General features: G+C 36.7%; 1 protein-coding gene across 1 annotated transcript in view; it reads right to left on the bottom strand.

Annotated features, from left to right (window-relative positions):
• The window catches only part of FOLH1 (folate hydrolase 1), a 65,849-nt gene that overhangs the window by 9,089 nt on the left and 35,159 nt on the right, over positions 1–21,601 (bottom strand). Inside the window, exons 10-15 of the mRNA XM_055320837.1 lie at positions 19,941–20,060; positions 17,699–17,781; positions 11,731–11,794; positions 7,590–7,657; positions 5,028–5,119; positions 3,347–3,437 (exon numbers count right to left, since the gene is read on the bottom strand). Of these exons, the coding sequence (XP_055176812.1) occupies positions 3,347–3,437; positions 5,028–5,119; positions 7,590–7,657; positions 11,731–11,794; positions 17,699–17,781; positions 19,941–20,060 (518 nt within the window). The remainder of the gene's footprint in view (positions 1–3,346; positions 3,438–5,027; positions 5,120–7,589; positions 7,658–11,730; positions 11,795–17,698; positions 17,782–19,940; positions 20,061–21,601) is intronic.

The following is a 21,601-nucleotide window of genomic DNA, read 5'->3' as shown; positions in this document are numbered from 1 at the left end:
CTCACTCTGTGCCCAGCCCACTGGAAGGAAAAATGGTTGTAACCAAGGCACACGTATACACCAAGGATCACATGGAAGATACTAAAACCTTCCATCAAAAAAAATCATGGTACTACTGGTGTGAAAACAGACATGTAGATCACTGAATGAAACAGAAAACAAATCCATATATACGTGGTCATTTAATCTATGACAAAGGTAGCAAGAATGACATAGTGGAGAAAAGACAGTCTATTCAATAAACAGTGCGGGGAAAACTGGACAGCTATATGCAAAAGAATGAAAGTGGACCACTTTCTTACCCCATACACAAAAAATAAATTAAAAATGGAAGAAAGACTTGAACTGAAGACCTGAAACATTAAGTCTTAGAAGAAAACATGGGCAGTAAGCTCTTTGACATGGTCTTAGTAACATTTTTTTGGACCAGTTTCCTCTACAAAGGCAGCAAAAGCTAAAATATACACACGGCACTACATCAAAATAAAAAGCTTCTAAGCAGCAAAGAAAACAATCAACAAAAGGAAAAGGCAACCTACTGACCAGAATATGTTTTCAAATTATCCTTTAAGGGTTTACTACCCAAAATAACTAAATAACTTGCACAACTCAGCAGCAAAAACACAAACAACTTGATTAAAAGCTGGGCAGAGAAAAAAAGTTGGGCAGAGGACCTGAATAAACATTTTTTACAAAGAAGACATAGATAGCAAACAGTTACATAAAAAATGTTCAACATCACTCATCATCAGAGAAAGCAAATGAAAATCACAATGAGATATTACCTCACACTTGTCAGATTGGCTATTTTCCAAAAGGCAAAATATAACAAATGTTGGTGATGTTGTGGAGAATAGAAACCCTCATGCATTGTTGGTGGAAATGCAAAATAGTGCAGCCACTGTCCTCAAAAGTTTAAAAATATAAATACCATACAATCCAACAGTTCCACTGCTAGGTATTTATCTGAAAACAACGGAAATACCTATTTAAAGAGATACATGCACCCCTATGTTCACTGCATCATTATTTACAATAGTCAATATATGGAAGCATCCTAAGTGTCCATCAATAGATGAATACATGCACAAACTCACACACACACACACACACATGCATACAAACACACACACAGAGAGCACACAGACGAATATTACTCAGCCATAAAAAAGAATGAAATCTTCCATTTGCAACATGGATGGACCTAGAAGGTATTATGCTAAGTGAAATAAGTCAGAAAAAGACGAATACCACTGATTCCTTATATGTGGAATCTAAAAATCAAAACAAATGAACACATAAAACATAAAACAGGAACAGACAGATGTAAAAAATAACTGCTGCTAGTTATCAGACGGGAGGGATTAGAGGGCAGGCAAAATAGGTGAAGGGGGTTAAGAGTACAAACTTTCAGTTATAAAATGACTAAGTCATAGAGATGTAATGTACAGCACAGAGAATATAGTCAATAATATTGTAATAACTTTGTATCTTGATAGATGGTAACTAGAAATTGTAGAGATCAGTTTGTGATTTAAAAAAATCCTGAGTCACTATGATGCATACCTGAAATCAACAAGATACTGAATATCAATTATACTTAAAAAAAAATCAGAGCCAAGGGAATCCTAAAGGCTGGAAGACACTGAATGATAAGTTCAAAATTATGAGGCTACAGACTCTCAACCAAAAGTTTTGTGCCCAGGCAAACAATCAAAGAATTGTGTGTTGTATAAATATATCTCAGACATGCAAGGGCTTTCCCTTTTGTATGGCCTGTCCAAGAAGCTCCCGAAGGATGTGGTCCAAAAACAGTAGAGTAAACAAGAAAGGGGAGGATACAAAATCCAGGGAAGACAAGATGCAAAACAGGTGAGAAATAAAGGTACTCTCAGACTTCTCAGTGCAAGAAAATTTCACAGGCAAGAGCTGTGCCACAGGAAAAGAGAACCACGAGAGGATCCAGAGGAGCAGGAGAAGAGCCCAAGGGGGAAAGAAATCTGCCATATCACCTGATATGTTGGTTTGCTTTGTTTTTGAAGATTTTATTTATTTATTTGACAGAAAGAGAAAGACAGCACAGGCAGGTGGAGCAGCAGGCAGAGAGAAGCAGACTCCCCACTGAGCAGGGAGCCCAATGCAAGGTTCAATTCCAGGACCCTGAGATCATGACCTGAATGGAAGGCAGACACTTAGCCGACTGAGCCACCCAGGCTCCCTATGTTTGAATATTACTAAAAAATTGTGGTGAACTAGTTATGGATACATGCAGGGAAAAAAAGATATTCTAATCAATAAGAATAATACAACTACATACTGAGAAAAAGCAATGAGGGAACATATTCAGGAGTTCGGAGAAAAAGTAATATAAAAGAGCTAAATGCCTATATTCCCTAATGACAAGTAAGTGGATAATACATCAAACTGAAAAACAAATAAATAGCAGCATGAACATATTATGTATAAGCATGCAGTGCAATATCAGAAGAAATCAATGAAAAAGCTGAAAACATTTTAATCTGTTGAACAGAATCAGAGGTGACAGGAGCATGCACGAGGAATAAGGGACCACTGTTTTTCATTATACACCTTTACAGAACTACATGACATTTTATGAACTGTTTTCCTATGTTACTTTGGTAAAAATAAAAACTATAAAATTGTCATTATCATCGGGAGTCATGAGAGTAGGGAAAAAATCATGACTTATATACGTGTTCATTCATCCTTGTGCCACATATCATAACTTTCCTGTTTAATGAGTGGAGACAGAATGAGATAAAAATCCAAATATTTGCTGGTCTGGATACTAATTAATTTGGAATAACAAGTAGGGAGGAGTCAAAGACAATTTCTACATTTCTAGTGTAAGTAAGTGGGTGAAAGCAATGCCATCTAATGAAACAGAAGATATATTTAAGGGAGCACGTGAAAGTTCAAGTCATAAGGCTCAGGACACCAGATGCAGGCACCAGCCCAAGTAGTAGTACCACCACCTCAACCACTTTTGCTTTAAATTCCTCAACTTCTTTAGTGCTTAAGTCACCTTTTTTTAATCCAGAATTATTATTTTTTAAAGATTTATTTATTTATTTATTTATTTATTTATTTATTCATTCATGAGAAACACAGAGAGAGAGAGAGATAGGCAGAGACACAGGCAGAGGGAGAAGCAGGCCCCATGCAAGGAGCCCGACATGGGACTCGATCCCGGGTCTCTAGGATCACACCCTGGGCTGCAGGCGGCGCTAAACCGCTGTGCCACTGGGGCTGCCCAAATCCAGAATTATTTGTATAGCTAAAATATATTCATAAGTAATCTTGAAAAACTTACTGACAGACTTACCCAATTTTTAGTGTATCGTGCTCTGCCTGAAGAAATGCCAAGTCTTTGGAAGAACACCTCAAAATCGTTACCAGATCCCAATTTGCTAATTCTTTTAGGGATAAAATACAAGAATATTTTAGTAGCTTCTTCAGTGAGTACAAATTAAATATTAATTAAACTCCATTCTTGCTCTTATAAATAAATTTTAGTTTATAAAAATCACCTTAGACTAGCAACAATAACTAGAAATAATGGAGAGGTCTATCAATTCTGACCACAGAGTATCTACTTCCATAAGACTGTTGTGGGTAGTAGTAACCATTGTTCTTTTCAGTTCCTAGACCCAATTCTAACATGTGGAAGGGGATGTGTGGTGTTTCCACATACCAGGGACAAGCAATTCTCTGGGACACCAGCTGGGTGTCCTCCAATTCAACTCAATTCTGAACCTGAAGACAGTAGCAGAGTCACAGGTGAAGGAAGGGCTTGGTCCCACAAGACTGTCCCTCCATGGATTTCAGAAGCCAATCACAAACCCAGGTTGTTATCTGTGGTTTTGACAAACAGGCTACAGATTGGAGATTCCCAAGTTCCTTTCCTTGGGTTTGATTAATTTGCTAGATCTGTTCCCAGAACCCAGAGAAACATTTTACTTACTAGATTGCCAGTTTATTATAAAAGGATATAACTCATAGCAGCCAGATGAAGGAGGTACAGAGAGCAAGGTGTGAGGAAAGGTTGCAGAGTTTTCCACACCCCACTCAGGTGTGCCACTCTGCTCTAAGCTCCACGTATCCATCAACATGGAAGCTCTCTGAACCCTGTCTTTCTAGGTTGGTATGGAGGCTTCATTACAAAGGCATGATTGATTAAATCATTGACCACTTCAGACTAATTCAACCTCTGCATATGTCCTACCCTTCTAGTTATATGGTTGGTTCTCTGGGCCCTCAGCCCCCCTCCTGAGGTGGGGTCCAAAGGTCACCCTGTTAATATAACAAGAGACATCCATGTCTCTTTCATCACTTAGAAAACTCTAAAGATTTTAGGAGGTTTCTGTGCCACAAAAGGGGCCAAAGATTGAATATATACTTCTTATTATAAATCATGATATCATACTTGCATAAGTTACTTTTTATAAAAAAGATTCATTAAGTTGGAAAATATTTCCCCTCACTAATTTAATCATATGTATTTGTTGTTCATGATAAAGTTAAAAGGAGCAGATATTTTTAGATAATTCAGATGTAAATCATACCTTAAGAATTTTTAATTATTCATACTCTTAATAGCCATAATCTCATCTATAATCAATCTGTATCTCTGAGATATTTATTCCTTGAACCTTGCTTATGAAGGACACGACCAATACTGAAATGAGTCTATATTTTTCTTAGAGTAACCAAAATATTTTTTAACTGTATGATATTCAGAAAAAAAAAGAAAATGTATCAAGTAGTGGACAGAAATGTGAGGGGAACTACTTGTCACCATTATAACTTTTGACTTCTGAACCACACGTATATATAATGCCCGCTCAAAAAAGAACCATTTTTTGATGGCCTACAAATTTAACTTCCAAACACATAGCAATACTTTGGAACCAAAGCATTGCCTTCCCTCTACCATTGAAAGAAAATACACTTTTATTTTCAACCCAATCCCATAGTATATATAGTAAAGAGTCTTGTTTGTTTACCTGGGCATGCCACTGAACTCTGGTGAAGGACTTTTTTCATTCCAACTCTCATAAAGAGATTTGCCTTCAAAGCCTTCATCGGGGCTTTGGAGCTGCACAAATTAAAAGGGGAAAAAAAGAGGATACTTATAAATCAGATATTTTAAAATTTAAATGTCCATTAACCAGGGAAAGAATAGCTAAACTATATTCAGCAAAACAGGTGATACAATTCACACATTAGCAGTCACTAAGAATTACAGTAATGAGTTTCTGATAATAAAGGAAAATGCTCATACAATTATATATAAGGGTGACTATTATAAAAAATACATTAATTGTATGGAAAAGAGGGCCATATTATTACCAAGCTGCCATAGTCAAACGAATGGTCATATTGTGAGATGTCTTTTTTCTATTTTTTTCTGTATTGATGCCAGCTTCTTTCAAAGAGACATATTTCCTGCCTCTTATAAAAAGGAAAATGAGAGGAAGCAAGATCATTAAGTGTGGTATTTCTTTTAATATTGCTTCTTGCCAGTAAGATTGCTAAAGTCATTGAATAATACATAATAAAAACAAATGCATTAATATTTTATTTAATTGAGTATTTATTGAATTGTGTTAAATACTAGGATTTAAATACATTTCTGGTTTTATAGATGAGAAAAGTAAGGGGAAAAAATATGACCTATTATTGAGTTCTAGACCTATTCTTGAAATCTAGCTCATTAGATGTTATGTTTAAAACATTTAGCAAACTAAAGTTTAATTAATGTTTATCACTATTCACAAGTTATTTATTATACATTATATGGTATCCAATGTTTTTATTTTAAATTTAATGAAAGTCCTATGTTCTATTTTTCAACAAATTTTTAAATTTTTATAGAAATTTAAAAAAAATTATAGAGTACTTATGTAGTTTAAAACTTTTTGTAAATGCCAGAGATACAAGAAGACACATTACAAACTCTGCTAAGGCAAACTCCAAGTAAAAATGTGGAATTCAATGTACTGGGGGCTGTACTACAGGTATATGCAAAGGTCTATGGGAATACAAATAAATTTGCATAAGCATGAGGAAAGAATCAGAAATTATGTTCATAGAAATTACATTATTAACATCCAAATTTGCAAAATATGAATAAATAAGCAACAAAATAATTTCAGTCAAGCTTATAGATTTACACAAAATTTTGATATAAGGGACAGTACTGCTTGCTCCATTTATCCTAAGAAATGCAAATTTAGAATAGTGTAGAAATATATTACTAAATTCTCAGTTTATCACTAAAATGTAAAATGCTATGAATCACTCTCCCCAAACAAACAAGACAGAATAAAACAAACCCCCAAAACTGTCAAGCATCACATAATTTCAAATCTGACCTAGAGCGCTGTGTTTTTGCAATTGCCCCTGGGTGCCACCAAACCATCCAGTAAACAAATAAAACTGCCAAGCTTCTTTAGCCTTTACCTTAAATTACATGAATGGTGAAAACTCTCTTAAATTCCCTGTTTCAGTTACTTAAATTTTTAGACATTTCATGGAAATTGTTAAGGCTGCAGGCAAATGATGCAGCTCTTCAGTAATGACATGAATAGATTTTTTTTTCAAATTAATTTTTTTCTATTCCTAGAGAAGAAACTAAATTATAAGATTACATTCATTGCTTTTGAAACCAAAGGTTGGTGATAACTGGTCTTACTGAAAATCCCTATCTGAAGGGAAATAATTGTGTTTTTCTTGGTAATTATACTTCAATTGGTAATTCTATCAAATAGGCAAGTCTTTTTTTTTTTCCCTTTCCAGTTCAAATCAGATAATTAGCAGTAACAACAAAAATCTGCCATGCAACTTCTTCATTATGATGAACATTAGGCCCAGGGGGCAGGACAAGAGAAGTAATGAGTTGCCTGTCAGTCCTGTAGGAATTCAGACACTATCTCTCCAGAAGGTTCAAGATTTTGTGCTGTTGTCAGAATTATTAAGAGACTTCAGTGGTCAGCCCATTTTAGTGGGGCTCAGTGGATTGCAGCTCAAGGCCGGAAGTCAGGAAGGGGGGTACATGGTCTCACCTAGTCTCTGCCCCAAATCAGTTTGACCCTGGAGTCAGCAGTTGGTGTTGTTACACAAACTCCTCAATCACTTAGAAACGAACTCTTCCTGCATCCTGGGCTAACCGGTATCATTATATGAAGGAGGATAAACCAGTTTTAAAATTAAGGAGTTAAACCACAGGACCAAGTCCTGGTTTGGCTACCGCACCAGTTGTGTGATTCAGGTGGCTAATGCTTTTTGATCTCAGTTTTCTTGATTTCCAGTGGGGATAGTAGATACAATGTTATCCCAAGGCTGCTCCAGTATAGTTGGGAGAAATGGGGTCATATGTGTAAACAGTTTATTAGATGTAATGTTCTCTGGCATTTATTAGATGGAATATTTGCCATATGATAAAAGGACAAGTTATAGAACAATGCATGCTTAACATGATAAAGGTACCTCAATAACGGTACTTCAGTGGTACTACATCATTTGTAGAACTCAAACTTTCTGTAATTATATGTGATTATTTTTACCTCCTTTGTTAGGTTGTATACCAAGCTGTACATCAGTGGGGTGCAATCGACTCTCAAAGTATAGTTTCCTAAAAGATAAAGAGGGAACGGCTTTTTATTTTATTTACTTTATTCTTTCATTAAAGATGAATGCTAACTGTATCCAGAAGGATCCATTTAAAACCCAAGTTCAGTCAAAGCTCTCCAACTCATTACTCAATAAAAGGCATATGCTCACCATGGTCCCCAGTTCCATGCAAGAAACAACCCATCACCACTCCAAATCTTCACCTCTCACTCTGCCCAAGCAGACTCTTCCTGCTCAGAAAAGTTTTCTGTTTTCTGCTCAGGGGCTTTGCACCTACAGTTCCCTCATCCTGGAACAGTAGTTCTGCATTATATCTGCATGACTTAAAACTCTTCTAGTCAAATGTCATGTATTCTGAGAGGTTTCCCCGAACACTCTACCTAGAAGAGCACCCAGTCTTCACTTTATCCTAGGCACTCTCTTTTGACCTTGGCTTATTTTTGTCATTGGTTATCTACCAAACATGTTAAATATTTGCTTTGTTTTCCATCCTCCCACCAGACTAGAAGTTCCATGGGAACAGGTGTTCTCTTTTATTTGCTGCCCTATCTCCAGGGCTTAGCACAGTCCTGACCATTAGCATTTACCCAATAAATATTTGTTGTAAAAATGCATTTGTGGGAGCAACTGGGTGGCTCAGTCTGTTAAGTCTCTGACTCTTGATTTTGGCTCAGTTCATGATCTCAGGGTCCTAAAATCAAGCCCCACACTGGGCTCCATGTTCAGTTTGGAGTTGGCATGAGATGCTCTCTTTCTCTCTCCCCCACTGCCCCTCTCCCTGCCTGTGTGCAAGCTCTCTCTCACATAAAATAAAATCTTTTTTAAAAACTCATTTACAAGGCAGATGCTGTCCAGCTATTCTGAATAGAGAGCAGAGATGGTATTCCCATTCGTCAGGAATTCTGTCTAATGAGTTTGAGAGTCATGTGAATGAGCCAGGAGAGGTGCCCTCAGGAAGTTGTAGGAGCACAGGGAGTGGAGGCTGCAACACAATAGGGACCTGGGGAAGGGCAAGTCAAGACAACTTCATCAAGGAATAGTTTGTACAAATGCCCAGAAATATAAAAGTACATTATGTACCCAAAGAATTGCCAGCAACTCTTATCTCAAAGTTTAAGATCCATGTCTGAGAACAGGAAAGTTGAGGCTTTAAAAATAAGGAAAATACCCCAGCAGAACTGTTCATGGAATTTGACAGGCTGGTTCTAAAATGCAACTGGAAGAATAAATATGCACAAATTTAGCCACTGCAGTTTTTAAAACAGATAAAGAGCTAGTAAGAGTACAAACCAGAGAGTCAGAGGGGTAGTCTGGCTGCATGTATTATGGGGTAATGCACATGTACCATGACCAAACAATGGTATTGTAGGTCTCCACTTGTATAGGAAAGGCAAGGCAGGCCAACACAAAAGATATTTACTGCAACAAATTGATGCAATATGACCATCAGCTGGAAATTCGAGACCTAAATTGCTCTGCTGAACACTGCAAAAGTTTTATTTTCAAGTGAAATAAATCTATATATATACTGACATGGAAAGTTTTCTGTAACATGCTGTTGAATGGAAAAGGGGAGATGCAGAACCACATAGCATGTAATATGTAATGAAAACCCGTATACGGTAGTGAGAGGCAACAGAATACTGTGGTTAGAAGGATAAAGTTGACCAGCTAGATTTGAGTCTCAGCTCAGTCCTTTGCTAGCTGTGTGACCTCGGGAAAGCTACTTAATCTCTCTGAGTTGGCAGTTTCCTCTTCTACACAAGGGAGATGATAAAATACCTCCTTCACAGGATTATTGTATTAAATAAATCTTTACATGTGAAGCATTTAAGATAGTGCCTTCAACACCACTGATTGTCTGTGTGAGCTAAATTCTTTATGTAAATGTCAGTGTGATGGAGACATTCCAAACCGAGAGCAGTAGTGCCTTTTTAGAGAAAGCGGAGTCTGAGAGTTACATTAGTGAAGGTTTTTGCTTGTTTTATAAATTTTGCCTTTAGCATGAGAAAGGCAATATACAACTTATTGTGTTATTTTAAAGATGAATATTTAACAAAATTTTAAATATAAAACAAAGTAAGGTAAGTGGTGTCCTAGCTATCGAATAACATAGGGTCAGGTGCTCTTGATCCTGAAAATGATGAAGAAACAAAGCAGCATTTTAAGGCAGGAAGTGACATAATCAGCAAATTCCAATGATTTAAAAGCATATATTAAAAGTCAAATCTTACAAACAACACTAGCAATAAAGACAACATTATTCTACTTTTGAAAAATACATGGTTAAGTATTTACTCTGTGTAGTAAAGGTGTTTCATCCTTTTATGTGTTTCTAAGTAAGGATAATAGTTCAAAGCTAGTAGTTTTGAACTTTTACTCTGTGCAAGACACAAGTTTGGGAGTTTGGCAAATATTAACTTCTTTTGCCCAAAAAGAGGTTTAGAGATACATGTGCTCTTGGTAACTCTACATAGAGGCGAGAAAACTGAGACACGGGAGGGAAGTAAGTGACAACCTGAGGTCACACAACTGGGAAGCGGCAATGCCATAGGAAGGACAGCCCCTTCACCATGAACGTAAGAAGAGGACGTAGGGCAGGATGGCTGAAACACACTGTGTGAGCTACCTTCAGGGACAATGTAACTGAGACGTGTGGACGAAGAAGAAATGTACACGCCAACATGCCTCCATCAAAATGCAAGGCCTCAATTATTGTGATACAGAAAGTTTATGAATATGCTAAGAGGAAGATTCTAAAAGTCCACCCTGTGTTCATGGACTCATTCATTTGCTGCATCTGTGCAACACCTGTTTCTTTAACAAGCCATTAGGAAGCCACCAGTTATGAAGATCCTGCTCCCGGCTGAAGAATACAGCCTAGTAACAGACATAGTGTGTGAAGCGAATAGTTGTTTAGTCGTGGTGGTGAGGAGTGCTGCAGACAGGGCTTCCCAAGAATAGTAACATTTCAGGGAAGGCTGTCAGGATAAGAATTAAACAGGTAGCATGTGTGTTGAACACCCATCTGAAGACCGAGAACAGCAGCTGCCCCGGCAGGGAATTGCACACGATTGAGAACAGAAAGACAAGTGGGTGCAGACAGTAGGACAAAGGACTGCTTGATCTTGGAAACATGATGTCCTTTCGTTCAAATCTCTGCTTATCAGAAGCAAATCCATTGTTAAAAGGGCAGTCTCAAGTGTCTATAACATTTCTCAAGTCTTTCCCAAACCTCCTACTATTCTCTCCTTTGAACTCCCAGACCATTCTGATTATAGCCTTTCACAGTCCTTGCATATTATTAGAATCCTAGGCTGATTTATCACTGGGACTGAGCCACAAACTCCTAAGTGCAAGACCCTGACCTCTAATTCCTTTTTTTTTTTTTTAAGATTTTATTTATTTATTTGACAGAGAGAGAGAGAACACATGTGGGAGAGGGCGGTTGAGGGAGAAGCAGGCTCCCTGCTAGCAGGGACCCTGGGATCATGACCTGAACTGAAGGCAAATGCTTAATCGACTGAGCCACCCAGATGCCCCCAACCTGATTCCTTTGAAATACTGGAAAGTACGCTGCATAGAGAAGTGCTCAGTAACTATTCATTGAATTTGGGAAAAAATTTTAAGGAAAAAAAACACATGGACATCAGTATTTTTTCCAAAATCAATATGCATATGATATGCATGGTGTGATGAAACCAGGATTATATTTAAACTATACTTTTTTGCTACCCCATTCTAAAACCATACAAATCTTTAGTTCTGTGATTCACTTATTCATTTAACTAGACATCTTTAGTTCTAGGATTTCCTTATCCATTTAACAGGTATTTACGATCCCTAGCACAGACAAGGTAATCTGCCAGACGAAGTAAATCCAAGACAGCTGCTTTCCCAAATTTGCACTCAGGCTCACAGCCACTGGAAGGCAAGGGCAGCAGCCAGACCCACAGTAGCTGACCCCCTAACCACATGTAATGGATTTGCCTTCCTTGCTAGTGCATTCTTTATGAATTAAGGGGCTGCTACTAACATGATCACATATTTTCCCATGAGACCGATATTATTTACCTTCTATAGAAGAATCAGCATTAATATAGGCCACACCGCGCTCTTGAAGGACTCTGGAATTCTCCTATAATAAAAAAAGAAAGAAAATCATAAACATATACCATAACCTTCCCCTAAAACAATGTACATCTACATTTGCTGTGTGCAGATTTCTGAATTAAGCTGACCACAAAATCGATATATAAGATTCTCAGAACAGAGCTTGTTTGAAAGAATTTCAATAAATATTATTCTATGAAATAATTATGACATTTTTAAGACTAAAATTTAAGATGACTCTGCCCATATTCTTAATACGGTAAATAGAAAAGGAATTGATTCCTTAGCCATGCCATGGTTTATCCTTTAAGAAATTCTCTTAGCAAACATGAATGACCTAAGAAAGAAACCCTTTTAGTGGAAATCTTCCTATGAATATCTCTCTCTTAAGTAGGCTCCAAGCCCAGTGAAGCCCAACATGGGGCTTGAACTCATGACTCCAAGATAAAGACCTGAAGCTGAGTTCAAGAGTGGGACATTTAACCAACTGAGCTACCCAGGTGCTCCCCCCACCCATGAGCATCTCTTTATTTAAGCAGAGAATCTTGCCTGATTCTCAGGGAATGAACAATTTCAAATTTATGGGTTAAAAATATGTGAAGCATGAAGTTCTTCTGTAGGATGGCACCACCTACTGGTCATGGCTGATCATTGCACTTTTTTTTTTTTTTTTTTTTTTTTTTAATTTATGATAGTCACAGAGAGAGAGAGAGAGGCAGAGACACAGGCAGAGGGAGAAGCAGGCTCCATGCACCGGGAGCCCGACGTGGGATTCGATCCCGGGTCTCCAGGATCGCGCCCTGGGCCAAAGGCAGGAGCTAAACCGCTGCGCCACCCAGGGATCCCTGCACAATTTTAAAATACAAAAAGTGTAGCCAGTTTTTTTTGAGCTATCAAATGGATTTTGAATCTCCAAAACATGTAATTTCCTAAGTGTCCTGACAGTAAGAAAGAAAGTGGAAAAAATCTACAACTCTCGGTGGTTAAAATAATTTGAAAGAGACAAATCTCAAAATATTTAGGCTCTTTCTGATGCCACCATAAATCTTTCCTATCTTCAGGAACATTACCTTACCGACCCACCCCACCACCACCCACCACCCACCAAAGAAAATTGAAGTTTACACAGCTTCTTATACTACCTGGAGTATACAATAGAAGCCAAGTAAGTTTTACAGCATGATTGGAAGTTAATGAGATAAACATTAACTTTGCATACATTTATAGCTAATGCTTCTGTTCCACAAAGCCAATATATGCAAGTTTAAATATATGCACTATAAATTTTAAATCCAGTATAGCTAACATATAGAGTTATATTAGTTTCAGGTGTATAATAGTGATTCAACAATTCTATACATTACCTAAATATTCATCATGAAAAGCGTACTCTTAATCCTCTTCACCTATTTCACTCATCCCTCACCCACCTGCCCTCTGGTGACCATTGTTTGTTCTCTATAGTTAACAGCCTATTTCTTGGTTTGTCTCTTTCTTCCCCCTTTGGTTGTTTCTTAAATTCTACATACAAGTGAAATTATATGGGTATTTGTCATTCTCTGACCGACTTATTTCGCTTAGCATTATACTCTCTAGATCTATCCACGTTGTTGCAAATGGCAAGATTATGGTTGAAATATATATATATTGAAATATACGTGTGTGTGTGTGTGTGTGTGTGTGTGTATGTCACATAGTCACATCTTTTTTATCCATTCATCTACTGATGGACACTCAGGCTGCTTCCATAATTTGGCTATTGTAAATAATGCTGCTATAAACATAGAGGTGCATATATCTTTTGGAATTAATGTTCTTCATATTCTTTCAGTAACTGCCCAGTAGTGCAATGACTGGATCATATAGTAATTCTATTTTTAATTTTTTGAGGAATTTTCATACTGCCTTCCACAGTGGCTGCAGCAGTTTGCATTCCCACCAATAGCAGAAAGGTTCCTTTTTTCCACATATCACCAACACTCTTGTTTTTTATTTTAGCCATTCTGACAGGTGTGAGGTGATACCTCATGTGGTTCTGATTTCCATTTCCCTGATGATGGGTGATGTTGAGCATTTTTTCATATGTCCGTTGGTCATCCATATACCTTCTTGGGGAAATGTCTGTCCATGTCTTCTGGTCATTTTTTTTTTAATTTTTATTTATTTATGATAGTCACACACAGAGAGAGGCAGAGACACAGGCAGAGGGAGAAGCAGGCTCCATGCACCGGGAGCCCGACGTGGGATTCGATCCCGGGTCTCCAGGATCGCGCCCTGGGCCAAAGGCAGGCGCTAAACCGCTGTGCCACCCAGAGATCCCATTTTTTAAACATTATTTTTTGTGTTGAGTTGTATCAATTCTTTATATATTTTGGATACTAACCCTTCATCAGATAAGTCATTTGCAAATATCTTCTCCCACTCAGTATGCTTTCAGTACTGTTCTTTGTTTCCTTTGTTGTTCAGAAGGTTTTTATTTTGATGTAATCTCAATATTTTTGCTTCTGTTTCCCTTGCCTCAGAAGGTATATCTAGAGAAATGCTGCTATGGCAAAGTCAGAGAAAGTACTGCCTATGCTCCTATGCTCTCTTTTAGGATTTTTATGGTTTCAGGTCTCACATTTAGGCCCTGATACTTGCAGCTTTGTTTTTCTTTTTAATTGCTTTGGCTATCTGGGGCCTTTTGAGGTCCCACACAAATTTTAGGATTGTTTGTTTTAGTTATATGAAAAATGCTGTTGATATTTGGGTAGGATTTGCATTAACTCTATAGATTGCTTTGGGTAGTATGGACATTTTAACAATATTTTCTCTCTGAATCCATGAGCATAGAATCTCTTTCCATTTGTTTGCATCATCTTCAATTTTTTTATTTAATCAATATTTTAAAGTTTCCAGAATACAAGTCTTTCATCTCTATGGTTAAGTTAATTCCTAGGATTTTGTTATCTGTGGAACAATTGTAAATGGGATTGTTTTGTTAATTTCTCTTTCTGCTCCTTCACTATTAGTGTACAGAAATGCAACAGATTTCTGCATACTGATTTTGTATCCCACAGCCTTACTGATTGTGTATCCCGCAACTTATAAATTCTAGTAGTTTTTGGTGGAATTTAGAGTTTCCTATATATGTAGTATCATGCCATCTGCAAATAGTGAAAGTTTTGCTTCTTCCTTACCAATCTGGATGCCTTTTATTCCTTTCTTTTGTCTGATTGCTGTGGCTAGGACTTCCAGTACTATGTTGAATAAAAGTGGTGAAAGTGGACATCCCTGTCTTGTCCTGACCGTAGGGGGAAAAGCTCTCAGATTTTCACTATAGCATATGATGTCAGCTGTGGATTTTCATATATGGCCTTTATTATGTGGAGGTATGTTCCCTCTAAACCTACTTTGTTGAAGGTTTTCATCATGAATGGACATAGTACTTTGTCAAAAGCTTTTTCTGCATCTATTGAAATGATTATATGGTTTTTAAGCTTTCTCTTGCTGATGTGATGTATCATATTGATTGGTTTGCAAATATTGAACCACACAAGGATTAAATCACACTTAATTGTAGTGAATGAATCTTTAAGGTATGTTGGATTCAGTTGAGGATTTTTGCATCTATGTTCATCAGAGATATTGGCTTGTAGTCCTCTTTTTGTGTCGTGTCTTTATCTGATCTTGGTATCAGGGTACTGTTGGTATCATGGGATGAATTTGGAAGCTTTCTTTCCTCTTCTTCTGTTTTTTTTAAATTAGTTTGAAAATAATATGTATTAATTCTTTAACTTTTTTATAGAACTCACCTGTGAAACCATCCAGTCCTGGACTTTTGTTTGTCAGGAACTTTTTGATTACTGGTTCAATTTCATTGCTGGTAACTGGTCTATTCAAATTTCCTGTTTCTTCCTGATTCAGTTTTGGTAAATTACATGTTTCTAAGAATGTATCCATTTCTTCTAGGTTGTCCAGTTTGTTGGCACATACAACTTTTCATTATAATCCTTTGTGTTTCTGTGGTGGTGTTATTTTTCTTTCATTTCTGATTTTATATAAGTCCTATTTTTATGAGTTTAGCTAAACTTTTATCAGCTTTATAAACTCTTTAGCTTTATAAAGCTAAAACTATCAATTTGTTATCTTTTCAAAGAAGCAGCTCCTGGTTTCATTGATCTGTTGTATTATTTTTCTATTTTGTATTTTGTTTATTTATGCTCTAATCTTTATTATTCCCTTCCTTCTACTAACTTGGGGTTTTGTTTGTTCTTCTTTTTTCTTGCTTCTTTAGATGTAAAGTTAGGTTGTTTATTTGAAATTTTTCTTGTTTCTTGAGATAGGCCTGTATTGCTATAGTCTTCCCTCTTAGGACTACTTTTGCTGCATCTCAAAGATTTCGGACCATATTGTTTTCATTTTCATTTGTCTCCATGTATTTTTCAATTTCTTCTTTCATTTCTTGGTTGACCCATTTATTGTTTAGTAGTTTAGTATTATGTTATTTAATCTGTGTATCTGTGGTCTTTCCATTTGTTTTTTTTTTTTTTTTTTTTTATGGTTGACTTTTAGTTTCCTAGTGTTGTGGTCAGTAAAGAAGCATGGTATGACTTCAATCTTTTTTAATTTGTTGAGGCTTATTTTGTGGCCTAATATATGATCTTTTCTGGAGAATGTTCCATGTACCCTTGAAAAGAATGTGTATTCTACTGCTTTAGGATGGAATGTTCTGAATATATCTATTAGATCCATCTAGTCCAAAGTGTCATTCAAAAGCACTATTTCCTTTTTGATCTTCTGTTTGGATAATATAGCCATTGATGTAAATGGGGTGTCAAAGTCTCCTACTAGTTATTGTATTTCTATCAGTTCCTTTATATTTGTTATTAACTGCTTTATATATCTGGGTGCTCCCATGTTGGTTTCATATATATTTAGAATCATTATATCTTCTTGTTGGATTATTTCTTTTATGATTATGCAGTGTCCTTCTTTGCCTCTTGTTACAGTCTTTGTTTTAAAGTTTGTTTTGTCCAATATAAGTATTGCTACACCAGGTTTCTTTTCATATCCATTTGCATAAGTGCTTCTTCATACCCTCACTTTCAGTCTGCATGGGTCTCTAAGTCTAAAATGAGTCTCTTGTAGGCAGCATGTAGATGGGTCTTGTTTTTTGGTCCACTCCATCACTGTCTTTTGATTGGAAGACTTAGTCCACTTACATTCCAAGCGATTATTAACAAATGTGTACTTATTGCCATTTTGTCACTTGTCTCATGGTTGTTTTTGTTGTTCCTCTGTTCTTTTCTTCCTTGGCTCTCTTCTTTCATGGTTAGTTGGCTTTCTCTAGTGACATACTTAGATTCCTTTCTCTTTATTTTTTGCATGTCTACTACTGGTTTCTGATTTGTGGTTACCATTTGATTTGTGTATCATGTCTTCTGTGTAGAGGTAAAATTACTTTTAAAGGGGCCTATCAAATATCCTGCAGTGTGACTCTCTTCCTCATTTTTACCACGATCTAATTTAGAGTCAGTCATAGAGGAAACATAAATGTGAAAGGTATACCTTACTATATAGGCTCAAGGGGGGTATTTTAATGTGTTTAGCTTTGGAGCTAATTTGGAAAGGGCAATAGAAACGTGTTATTTAATTTTCTGTTTGGTTTCTAGTGAAATTACTTATTTACTATCACACTCCCAGAAAGTGAAGATAAATTATTTTGACAATTGACATTAGACATTAAGTGGCTTCAAAAGTTCAAACAAAACAGTTCTCTAATACAAAGAGATTGTCATTTTTGAACAACGGGTGTTGTTTCAGATTTTGGAAAAAAAGTCTGAATATGTTCTCTCTGAAATCACTTGTTATTTTTACATCCTTGAGAATTAAGTCCTAACTGCCTTGTTATTATGAAAATTTATATTGTAGCAAATTATCAACTAACCTCTGCCCACTCAGTAGAACCAAGAAGCCCAAATTCTTCTGCATCCCAGCTTGCAAACAAAATTGTTCTTCTAGGTCTCCATCCTAAAATATATGTGTATACACATAAATGCTGGAAAAATGTATAATATATCTAAGACATTGTAAAAACTCAACAGAAAAACAACACTAAAACTTCACTGGTTGTTTAGGAAAGGTGAACTGTGGTGAGCATTTTTACTTATATAACTTCCTTTCATGAGATTTTAAAGCTGATCGGTCAATACAAAGGAGGACATTTGCACTGAAAAGGGGGAAAATGTAGACATAGCAAAAATTCTGTGAGGTCATAATATTCTAATTGGTGTATAATGATTGGATACACACAGGCACCCATCTGGGCTCGGCAGCTGTCCAGAGTGAAAGAAGAAAGTGCTAGATGTGGTCTGTGTTCTGAGAGCAGATAGGACTGAGAGAAAATTCCTTACAGCTCTTCCACGTTCTGGCATCGCACAATTGTTCAATGTCAGCTGGTTGTGTGATTTCACTCCATTCTCTGACAGAATTCATCAACAGCAGCTCAGTTAGCAGTACCAATATCTGTGGCTGCTACAATAATTCAGCATCACTCAACAAGGAGATGATATGGCTGTGAGTTATAAACACTGACCTTGGAGTTAAGGAAAAATCAAATTGCAATTCCCAGTTCTTTCACTTACTAGCAGTATGACCAAGAGGAAGTGATCTTTCCTTCATCTGTATGCCAGGAGTAGCAAAGTAAAGATGAAAATACTACTGATTTTTGGGAAGATTGCATGGAGTCATGTTTACAAATGCAGCACTTTGTACGTGCTCCAAAAACTTGTCATTATTTCAGTAAATAGCTCATTTGTGCTCAGTAAAAATGTTTATCCCTACAGCTGAGTCCAGTATTTTATTTTTGCCAAGTTTGTTCATGGTATTACTCAAACTTCCTATAAGCTGTTATTCCTGATCACTGCATTCTTTTGGCATGCTATCATTGTCACCGTGATGTTTTGTACTCATCAGAGGGAATCTTATTACAAAATCGTGACAGTTTTTGCACTAATATTAAACGCTAGCGAATTCGTGAGCTATGTAGACTCAAGCCTTCATAATTCTGTGTTCTTAAAATGTAAGAGAGCTGTGGGGAAAAAAGAATAGAGCCCCTTTACATTTTGCTTTAAAGAGAGACACAGTTTCATGGACTGGCAGCCAGAAATTTGAGTTTAAACCCTGGTTCTCTGACTCTGCCACACACTAGCTACACAACATATTAGCTACACAACTGTATTCTATAAACCTTGATTAGCTTATTTGTGAAATGAGAACAGAAATAGCTAAGTAAAGTTCTCCCTAGTTGCTAGGAGTTCAAAATAGATAACATATGGAAACAATGGTTCTCTGAGAAAACAACTACCATTCAAACTTAACATATTTTTGCCACTGTTTTTATTGTTGCTAAAAAAACATGGATCACATTTCCAGCCCCAAACCCTCATTTGCAGGTCAGTAAACAGAGTGGATTTTCCTCTTTCAATGTGTATTTATGTTTAAAAAGCAGCCATTTGAACTAAATTTTATCTTTGTTTTCATAGGAAGATTCTAAAATGATTGGAGCAATGGTGCTAGGAGTATAAACCTAAATCTTGGTAGAGCAAACCATGGCTGAGGGTGAGGGAATGCAAACGTCAAGCTTTTGAGAATCCTGCTAGCCAGCGAGACCAGTACTCTTCTGAGAAACCGTCCATCTCCTCACTTACGTGGTACACTTGACCTCATGAGGCAAGTGAGGCAAGAAGGGCCCAGGGAACCTCTGCTCACAGTTCCCTGATCAGGACACGTTAGCCTATGACATAATTTTGGCTTGTCCTCTCCTGTGAAGAAACCCATCTCCACCTTCTCTGTTGTTAAGAGTGACCCCTAACAAGCGAATTCCTTTATTTCAGATTATGATTTTATGAATATCAATAATGTAAACATTACTCTATAAATAATCAAAAATAAAGAAACAGTATAGTTAACTAACCCACTTGATAAGATAGCCACTAGTTATTGAAAGCTGTTCTATGCTAGTATGTATTACTAAGTAATTGATGCTACGAAGATGGTATACTTTGCACATACCCTCTCAGGTGACCCTGCACACAATCTTGTGAGAAGGTGGTAATTCTACACACTTTACAGAGGACTATAGCCTGAGATTCAGAGAGGTTAATATTTTTACTTTCTCTTTATATTACCTTCTTTTTTCAGTGTTCCAAAACTCCTCACAATTTCATGAACAACAGCTGCTCCGCTCTGAGGGTCAATACCACCAAACACCCATGAGTCACGGTGACCTCCAAGAATGACATATCTGTCTAGAAAGCATCATTGCAAAATTACTTGTCATTCCAGGTCAATAACAGAGCAAACTGCAAATGACTCAAGAGTATCTAAACACAGAGCACTCACGACTCAAAGAAAGATACCAAGGTTCCTGAAGATTTGTGTAAATATACTATTTTGTTCTGATACTGATGTATGAAGAAAACATGAATGTGATAAGCAAGGGTATACTTCAGTTTATGAAGTAATCATAAGTATGTAAGTACTGATAAGTATAGAAGGACAGAAATTATTCTATCCACCTCTTTATAATTCTCTGTTACTCCTCTCTTACCTACATATCACTTTGCTTCCAGTATTTTCAGAGTGGGAGAGCATAGTAGTCACATAGTAAGTTCTCCACTTCTACTCCTTCTAGTCAATTTTCAAGGTATTGCTCAACAGTTTCCCTGCTCTGTAACTCTTTAGTAGCTTCTATTGGGGACAGAATTGCTTCAAATATCCAGCTCTCAGAGCAATACTATTATATCTTGCAAAGCAGTTACCACACTTGAACATATGGCTTTTTGTCCATATCTCCATGTCTTCATTTTATCCCTCTATCCCTCATGACTAATACAGAGCCAGCAAAAAGAGGTACTTGGAAAGATTCAGTGAATTGCCTTTTATATGTTATTTCATACTCACTGAAAGTATACCAATATTCTTTGTTCCTGAGAGAAAGCAATGACTGCTTCTAAGAAAAATATGTGATTTAACCATATGCCTGTTGGTAACATTTATAACCATAATTTCTAAGGGATCAAAACATAATGAAGTAAGGCTATTTATAAAATGTATGAACCTGTAGGTCATCTGAAATTCTGTGGAAATCATGTGTCTATATATCTCATTAACTTCAATGTAAAGGAAAATTCTGTAAAGGATCCATTAATTCAAGGTTAACTTAATTTTCTTTTTCTTTCTTTTTTTTTTTTCTTTCTTTTTTTTTTTTTTTTTTAGAGAATGAGCACACATGAGTGGGGTTTGGAGGGCAGGGGCAGAGGGAGAGAGAAAATCTTAAGTTGACCCTGGAGCCCAACTTGGGGCTTGATCTCATGCCCCTGAGATCAAGACGTGAGCCGAAATAAGAGTGGGATGCTTAACTGACTGAGCCACCCAGGAACCCCAAGTTTACCTTAATTTTCTGAGTGCTTTCTTTTATATAGATGCTTGTAGCTATCATGAAGATATTTCCTCAAGCAAAATATGTGGTAAACAAATCCAGAAAGCTCAGAGAAAATACCTAAAAATGATCTCTCCCTGACCTTCCTCCCCCTTGATCCTTTCATTGAAGCATGCACAGCTCAACATTAACTAATCCTGGGCATCTAACCAACCCAGCCCTACATTTACTTTTCTTCACAACATTTATCACAATACAAAATCACCTCATATTCATGTATCTTGTGTTTATGTAAATTCCATCAAGTAAGAATTGCTGTGCTTCATTACCCTACATTCCCAGAGCTCAGAGCAGTACCTGGCTCAGAAGAACTGCTCAATCAATATTTGCTGAACAAATGATTAATTT

Source organism: Nyctereutes procyonoides, unplaced genomic scaffold (assembly GCF_905146905.1).
Source record: "Nyctereutes procyonoides isolate TBG_1078 unplaced genomic scaffold, NYPRO_anot_genome, whole genome shotgun sequence".
In the NCBI taxonomy this organism is placed as follows: domain Eukaryota; kingdom Metazoa; phylum Chordata; class Mammalia; order Carnivora; family Canidae; genus Nyctereutes; species Nyctereutes procyonoides.
The sequence above is the reverse complement of the archived record's forward strand: the minus strand, read 5'-3'. Positions and strand labels throughout refer to the sequence as shown.